The sequence below is a fragment of the Xiphophorus hellerii genome, chromosome 16, assembly GCF_003331165.1.
Source record: "Xiphophorus hellerii strain 12219 chromosome 16, Xiphophorus_hellerii-4.1, whole genome shotgun sequence".
NCBI classification, from domain to species: Eukaryota; Metazoa; Chordata; class Actinopteri; order Cyprinodontiformes; family Poeciliidae; genus Xiphophorus; species Xiphophorus hellerii.
The window spans coordinates 13,837,120-13,846,205 of NC_045687.1; the positions used below are offsets into that span (position 1 = coordinate 13,837,120).

The 9,086-nt window shown below is 38.9% G+C and overlaps 1 protein-coding gene across 1 annotated transcript; it reads left to right on the forward strand.

Moving 5' to 3' along the window:
• Positions 1-104: 104 nt before the first annotated feature.
• On the forward strand, positions 105-1,851 carry fahd1 (fumarylacetoacetate hydrolase domain containing 1). The gene has a single exon (XM_032586411.1). The coding sequence runs from the start codon at positions 346-348 to the stop codon at positions 1,009-1,011; it is 666 nt and encodes a 221-aa protein (XP_032442302.1). The 5' UTR covers positions 105-345; the 3' UTR covers positions 1,012-1,851.
• Positions 1,852-9,086: the final 7,235 nt, after the last annotated feature.

The following is a 9,086-nucleotide window of genomic DNA, read 5'->3' on the forward strand; positions in this document are numbered from 1 at the left end:
CCTCTCAGTCCATATATGTGTGTGTGTGGAGGGGGGGTGGGTGTGTATCTTGTGTTGACCTGAAATGTACTGGGGACCTTTCCAGTGTGTGCCCAACCTTGCACAGACATACATACCAGATGGGTGGATTAAGGAATTTACTGAATGAACTGATTCTTTCTTTCAAAGGAAAGCCTGCCACTCGTAATATGGCGGGCGTGCTGAAGCATCGTCTCTTCGGGTAAACGAGGCCAGAGCGGCATCTCATTCCTCTATGTCTATGGTTTTATTTAAGGTCGGTCAAAGTTTCCAGGGCTGACCTGCTCGTAGCGCCTCAAACTATACTCACTAAGTTAAAGTTTTCCCATGATGGCATCACGGAATATTTCTCGGTTCTGGGAATGGGGACGGAAGATAATTTGCGTGGGGAGAAACTACGCAGAGCACGCAAAAGAGCTTAAAAACGCCATTCCTACAGAGCCTGTCCTGTTCCTGAAACCGCCATCTGCATATGTGAGAGAGGGCTCCCCCATCCTGGTGCCTCTCTACAGCAGCAACCTGCACCACGAGGTGGAGTTGGGGGTGGTCATCGGCAAAGGGGGTACAGCCATTCCCCAGTCCGCCGCCATGGAGCACGTAGCGGGGTACGCGCTGTGCTTGGACATGACAGCCCGGGACATCCAGGACGAGTGTAAGTCCAAGGGTCTGCCCTGGACCCTGGCCAAGGCCTTCAACACCTCCTGCCCTGTCAGCGACTTCATCCCTAAAGATCGCATCCCTGACCCGGGGAACGTCAAGCTCTGGCTGAAAGTGAACGACCAGCTTCGGCAGAGCGGCTGCACCTCGCAGATGATCTTCTCGGTACCCTATCTGATCAGCTACATTAGCGAATTCATCAGCCTGGATGAGGGGGATCTCATCCTGACCGGGACCCCTAAAGGGGTCTCCGCCGTGCAGGAGCACGATGAGCTGCAGGCTGGCATCGAGGACGTAGTTACTATGAATTTCAAAGTGGAGAGACCAGACCACTAGGAGGGAGAAATGCGCAAACTGACTGAGAGAAGCCAGCAGATGGCAACACTGAGCCACAAACTATGATTAGTTTCCCTAATTGGGATTTGGTTGATTTAGAGATTGCTGCGTGATCAGGTTAATCTAAGCCTGACTCTTATTATCTTCTATTATTTTGTATTGTTAACTGAACTCAAATCTGGGTCAAGGATATAAAAATCTTTTAATGGACGATGTATCAGCAGAGATTTAAAAATGCTGACAAACACTTTGATAAGTGCTTTATTACAAAGATTCAATATTTGAAATTCAACTATAAGTAAAATTAATATATTTTTTTTACATGTGATTTCTTTTCTGATTCTAAGATTGTTTTTTAATTTAAAAAAAATGTTGATGTTTGTGGCATGAAATTATTTTAGGTATTCCTTTAAGTCACTTCAATACATTTCCATTCCTCCAACTAATTTGATGCTAAATTTCTAGAAAATATAAAGAAATGTACTAATTTTTACATAGTTAAAATTAATTAAAACCGACACTCTGTCCAGCTTTCTAATCCTACGATCAGACAAAGATTTTAAGAGAAGTGGCAAAATTCACCTTTAAAGCAACAAAATTGTGGCTGAAGATATTAGTAAAGTATGGACAGTCTCTAGATTTCATTCTTACAGTACACGTGTAGTGAGAGCTGAGGCTCTGAGGTGCCAAGCTGCTGCCAAAAACCATGAAGGATTACAGGATGGATAAAGGAGTGGGCCAAAATCCCTGATGTGTGCAAACCTGGTGACCAACTATAAAAAACATCTCACTGCTATGCTTGCCAATAAAACAAATTCTCAAAGCTGAGTGCCAACCCAAGTTTTGTTGGGAATCTTTCACTTAGCGACATGCAAATCAATTTGAACTTCTATGAAATGTACTTTTTTCAGATCTTTGGTTAATTCGCTCTCTGTTTCTTTGCAAGTGAGCAAACTTACAAAATCAAACCCTGACTGCATTTCCAGAAATTTCTGCTTGGCTTTCAGCTTCATTTTTGTAAATAGCTGTATCGGTAAAGGATTTTTTTCTAAGGACACATGCTAGGAAATGATCCTCTTTGGTTTTGCTTAAGTTTGGAAAAGTTTTTACTCTATTCTGGATTTGCTGAGATCAGTTTTCCTGCAATGGTTGGATTAAATCACACGCAATCCTCTGCTCAAAGTGAGAAAAACAATGCCAACACGTAACAAATTATCAGCGACGCCTCAGTGCTTAAATAGCAATATTGATGTGTGCTTTTAACATAACATAACCACATTGTTGAGAGGTGCCTTTTCACAGCTTTCCCAGGTTCGGGCGCTGTTCTCCCACGGGCTTCTCTCTTTTCAACATCAAACAAAGTCTCCATCAACCTGTCCCAGGCTCCTTTGCTGTAACCTGAGTCAGAAAACATCATCATGCCTCACCTGTAGGGCATGTTGTCTGGAAGACTCACCTACCCTGGTCGTCAGGGAACACATGTGTCCATCATTCTAACATTTATCGCAAAATTTAATAAGAGCTGGGAGCTGGGAAGCATATCCACAGACCAGTTTCCCCCACCACAGAGTAAGAGTGGAGCTTTGTGTCGCTTATGTTCACAGCAGATGTTGTCTTTTATGAGATATGAATCATACAACTCCTCTTCTTTTGTGTGATTGGAGGTATTACCTTCTGCCGGCTATTAACAAAGGCTTCAAAGCCAGAGCCCGGCTCTGATTTAACGCTCACCACATTAACCGGGGATGTTGTCATCACGCCCCGGCCCAAAAAGGTACATTTGACTCTTCTGAGGGGAGCCTGGATTACACGGAGACCACAGGTTTCCGATCTAACACAAGCCAACGGTGACGTCAGCCTGGAGAAAACAGAGCCAAACCGTGGCGCTGTAAGGGGAATGAAGACATCAGAGGACATTTTCACACACCTGTCAGCGTAGCGTTGGTACTGTGTCCCTGCATGAGTTATTGTTGAGGGTCAAACAATCCCAAGACAGGATTTTAACAGAGGTAAAAATAAATAAATAAAAGTATTTATTTTAATACCAGAAAAATTACACCTTCCTAAAAACTAAATAAAATTAAATATTACTAAAAATAAAGAAAAAATCAAATGAATATTCATATAAAGAAACAAAATATAAATATACTACCAATAATAAATATTAATATATAGACAATACATAAACATTTTTAGAAATAAATTATTAATATAAATAAATGTATGGCTGACAAGTAAATAGAAATATAAAGCAGTAAATATATAAATATTCCTATAAATAGATAAAAGTGAGGTAAGCATAAAAATCTAAGCAAAAGTCAAAGAGAATTTAAAATGAGATATGGTTAGATCAACATCTGTGTAATTATTATGAACAATGTAACTCTTAACCCGTTTCACTTCCCTACAATAAATGATAAATAGAGCAATATATCGGAAAAATGAGCTGAAATGATCTGAAACATGCATGTTTAATTTATTTATTCTAGCATCCCCAGAATCAGAACCAATCATTAAGAAGCAGATTTTAGGTTTTATTGTATGCTACAATAATCTGGGCCAAACTTCCAGAAAACTGCAAAGTGCTGAAGCACTGAGGCCAAACACGCATCTGTTTAGAGTTGCCTTCGATTGATAATAAATGGAACATGGATTAATTCTACTCAAAAGTAAAATGTTCCATTATTGGTCCAATATAAGTTCAAAAACCCTGACAAAGACGCATAACTCAATGTCATTTTGACGAAATTCAATGTTACCTTATGTGAACTTAAATTATTAAAATAAATCCATTAATGACACTTAAAACTGTCCATTCTTTTGCAGAAGAAGGCCCTTTTCTCCCTGGAAGAAAGAATCAAAATGCCATTGTTGTCTGGCAGTCTGCATCTTGTCTGTCTGCATTTTCGGAATGGCAATTTGTGATGCCTGGCTTTGCGTGCTGCTCTGAATGCCACCAGACGGGTCTGTGGTGTGGCTATTTTGAGGACACAACCACCAACACTCAGAAGTTTAGGAAGCTCTGAGTCAGAGAGGACATGGAAGACATGGAACATCACCGGGAATCATGCTCAGGGTTAGCAAATTGGCTTAATTTGTTATTTTGTCGACACGCAGAAGGGCTATCTTGCATGTCAGGACTGTAAATGTGTTATTGTAGCACGTTAACCACATGCCCACTGTTTTCTTCTAATGTATCCTGAAATTTTGACAGGCTGTAACTGATATTCATGCATAATTACCATGCTTTACAAAAAAGAAAATATCCACATCCTTTGAGATTTTTCACACTGTGTCATTCCACAAACATTTAAAAACCCCTAGTTGGAATTTAGAACCACTGTTCACTATTACAACTTAATGTCTGCTAACTTATGCCACTACCACCTTCAAACATCTGAAGACTAAGTTTTTGCCCGTTGATCTAGTTAATGTTGTGCCTCGCAAAAGTATTCACACCCTTTTGAACTTTTCCTTCCCTTTTCATGTTACAGCAGTAAACTTTAATGTATTTTAGTGACAGTAAAAGCACTGAAAACTGTGTTTTGCGTTCACATTCAGCCTGAGTCAGTACTTTGAGGAGCCACATTCTTGCAGCCACATGTCTTTCAGGAGAGGTTGACCCATCCTTCCCTTTTAAACAGCTCAGGCTCAGGGTGATTAGATGGAGAGCGTTAGTAAACATAGGTTTTCAGGTCTTACCACTGATTCTTGGTTGGATTTATGTTCGGGCTTTGACTTGATCGCACATGATTTAAGCCATTCCATTTTAGCGCTCGTTGTTTGGGGTTGTTTTGCTGCTGTTAAGAAGTTTTCCTCCAGTATTGTCCCACATTCAGCTCCATCTTCCCCTGAACTCTGACTTCCCATAGGATCATGCTACCACCACCGTGTTGCACAGTGTGGATAGAGCCAAACTGCATGCTGCACTGTAAAAAAAAAGACTCTAATTTACGGTAAACTACCGGCAGCTGTGGTTGCCAGAATTTTACCGTATTTGTTATAGTACGGTTCTGGCAACCACAGCTGCCGGTATTTTACCGTAACTTACAGGCTCGTTAACTTACAGATTTTTATTTTATTTTATTTTTTACAGTGTATACTTTTTGATCCTAATTATGCTGCTGGTTCAATACTGTTCACCAACAAACCCCACAGGTAAAAAGTTGCATTTATTCAGATCAAATTGCAGAAAGAAAGACTTTAGGTGACTTCTAAAGATAATCAATTTGATTATTTTGAGGTATTAGTGGAAAAGGGGCAGAGTTATACCGGTATACAGTACCACACTTTTTAGTCTATTGGTTCAAATCCAAAATAAAACACACTGATGAACATTTTTTAAAAGTATAAGAAGCAGGAATAGTTTTGAAAGCTGATGAAGTTATTTCACTAGTCATTAAATACTGTGGTTCTATAATTACACAAATGAGGACTTTGACAACTGAAAAAAAAACTTATGCAATAAATACTGGTGCATAACCTTTTCAATTTAGTTAACAGAGATGCAGGTGAGTTATGTTAAGGGAACATGTTATGGTTTTATTGGCTAAATATGAGGCACTTTATTTTTGTTCAAATGTGGCCACAGCCAAATGAAAATAAAGGACTTTCCAAAAGCATTTCCACAGATTTTTATTTTTAGTGTGAAAGCTTTCCCTCTACTTGGCAGCAGCGTCTCCATTCGTACCTCGTAAACTGACTGGAAGCATGTCTGTGAATTTTCATCCTCCATCTTTTCCTAATCAGGGCCCCATGAGCAGACAAGAGTTGGCATTTTAAAGGCTAAAAAAAACTGCAGAGGTCTTTCCAGAAGCATGTGTGTCCAGAAAAACAATTTTATGTAACGCTGCAATAAAATTCCCTAAGCCCATATTTGAGTTCCTGTTTTCACTGAACTGCTGTGACCAAAATCTTTCCAGCTCAAGTCGCTCTCTCATCAAATAAAGTTGGAGTCCCAGGATTTAACAAGATGGTAGTGGTCCCTGATCATGAAGAAGAAACTAAATCCTAACAGTTTTTACTAAATAAAGGGAGATTATAATGTGTTTTTCTTTCTTTTACCAGACATCTGTCCTCTTGGAAATCTAATATTTTATTCCTACTTTTAAACTTAAGGCGTTTTATTTCTCTGGTTGGCTTTGTAATGCTTTTTTTTGTTTTTAAACCCGTTTTATCCAATAGCTGGATGAGTAGTAGGGTTTAGAAACCATTCTGAGCTATGAAATTATACCGGATTTATGGGAATCACCTTGATGTTGCCATACTTTTAAAAAGATGAAAACAAAAATGAGAGACAAACAAAAAAATTTAGAGCAGTGTGATGGAGCTGTTTGTGGAGAAGGATAAGTATAGTGACTTCATGTAAAAATAAAGGTAAGATTGCATGAAATTGATTCAAGCTTTCATGCAGTATAGGGTCAAAACTGAAGTTTATATTGGATTATGAATTTGTACATCTGACTCAATAAATCATATGAATGGGGTTGCCACTGCCCCAACACCCACTGACTACATGACAAAGGCAACGGGAAACACATCCAGCCACATCAGGCTAATTTTTTTCTTACCCAACCACTCAAGCTGCCCACTGACATCATAGCGCTCTGAGCAGTAAGCCACATTGCCTCTATCACAACAGGCCACTACTTGCCTGTCCTTCAACTCAGCTGAATTTCTCACATAATTAAAAGTGTTTAGTGAAAGCTGTAGATTATCCTAAGTGCCATGATGTTATGCTGATTTAGGGAAAGCTTACTTCTGGGGATTACCCTTTAAGGACATTAATGTCTTTTCCAGCTGGCAAAATGGGTGTATCTGTTCAACCCGGCTGCTGGGCTGGCACAGAACAGCTCTATCAGCAGCATGCTGCGTAATTGTTATAGAGTAGCAAAACACTTCAGGAGGGAAGTTAGAGTTGGATATTTAAAATTTTAGTGTGGGTCTTTAAAAACTAAAGCCGGGAATAGCAACAAAACAGAAATCCTGACTGAAATTTACAGAGGCAGGAGGTGCTGAGTGTGTGATGTGTGATGTGAGTGCGTTTCATGAAACTCATAAATACACACGTCATTTCATTTGCAACTCAGACATTTCCACACAAAAAAAGCTCAGTCTTAATCACTTAGAAGTCTTTTTTGTTTTGTTTTGTTCAATCAAATTTCCACTCGTTACGGAGCCTGGGGTAGGTTTGGTTTTTCCACTGGGTTCCTATCCTTGGTTGTTTCACCAGTGAAGATGTTTGTTCCTTTTTTAACCTTACAGGCCACTACATCTGTAAGGCCTGTACATGCGAATGAAAAAAGCTCTGTTGTCAATTCTGAGCCCACAAAGAAAGAAGCAGGGGTTTCTGTGTGAGCTCACATCTTCTGTAATTAAAGCCCACAACACACGCAGGCCTTAAACTGTTCATGTGGCCTCCACTGTGGAGGGAACAAAGAGGACCCTGTGATTTCTCTTTAATGATGCCACGATAAACAGTTAAAGTTAAGAAATCAATCTGGAATGGAGCAAAATTACACCGTATATAAAACATGAAGTACCTGTTGAATATTTAGTACGCTGGTTTTGCTAAAAACGAATAAATGCCGAGTGATGATGAAGAGGAAGAGATGTATTCAAACCACAATACTCTTCTCTTTCTCATTATTCAACAGGAAAAAAAACCCTTTAATTGCATTTTAAAAGTCACACCCTTATAATTGTTAACCAATTTTTGGTATATTTTCACAGGTATTCTTTTTCACAGTTTATGTTTTTGTGAGGAGTGCCTGAAAGGCCTTGCCATCACCTTAATCTTTAATTCTCTTTACAAAATTTCCCAGATTCAAGTGGGGCTTGTGGTTGTCTCAATTTAGAACATGTTTAATTCCTCTTAACAAACAAAACATGTTATTGTAACAAATTAGGCTAAAGTCACTTTTTTGGAAAGTAATTTTAAGCACAAAAGTTTTTATGAACTTAAAAAGTGCAGGTCAATTGTGATATGAGAAGAGTGAAAACTACAGAGCTCAGTGTCAACACTAATAGACAAAAGATGTCAAGCACTCTACTGCTACTAAAACCCTTTAAATTGCACATTTTGGGGGGTTTAACTGTGATTATTTGATACAGCGCTGCTAAAAACAATTGTCCTCTGCATCCTGTAATTCTCTGATGGATAAAATCTTGACCTGTTACTGAGGGTTTTCCGTTTTTGAGGAGAATTCCAACAAGGTTTCTGGTAAAGCAGTCTTGGTTCATTACATCCTGTTATTCCTTTCCAAATGAATGAAAACAGGATCATTGGTTTCTCTATGGGGACACAGCTGCAGAGCCAGTGCCACATGATTTACCCAGTTCAAGGCTGGGAAAGACCTTCATACTGAGTCAGACTCGCACACACTAACGAAAACCAGTTCATTTATTTTGATTGGAGCGCAGCGAAATTCTGTGCTTCATTTGGACAAATTACTCCTACTTTCTCTGGATCATGGCACGTTTTGGAGAAGTGCCTGTACTGACCTTTATCCTTCAAGCTATTTCCACAAAACTGGGCTTCCAGAACACAAAAAACCCCCAAAAACATTTATACCAAAGTGCCACACTGTTTAAGACTTTCAAGAGGAAATTCTGAGCCACTCGCATCTCACCTCATAAGCAAAGAATGTGATTTGTTTGTATTTGTTTTGTGAAAGACCAAAGCAAAAGATATTTGTAAAATGAACCATTTATATCTTGGTTCTCTCCTGGACTTCACCATCAACACCAGCGCTTCAAAACTCAAGGCAAGTATAGACGATGGATGGATAGATGTATACTTACTTGATCAGTTTATTAATAACAAATCGATCGCTTACAAAATAAAACAATGATAATAGTGGAAGTTATTGCAATTCCACATGAAGCAAAACTAGCTCAGAATAATGTGAAATCAGGAAGGAATTGTTTAAATGACTAAAATTTCTATTTAAAAAAAGTCCAAATCTAAAGATTAGATTTAATTTTTTCTTTGTTGCTAAATATTTGATAAAAATGTTCTGTGATTTTTGTGTGTGTTTGCTTTCCAACTTGCTGCTTACTGTTCTCAATCAACC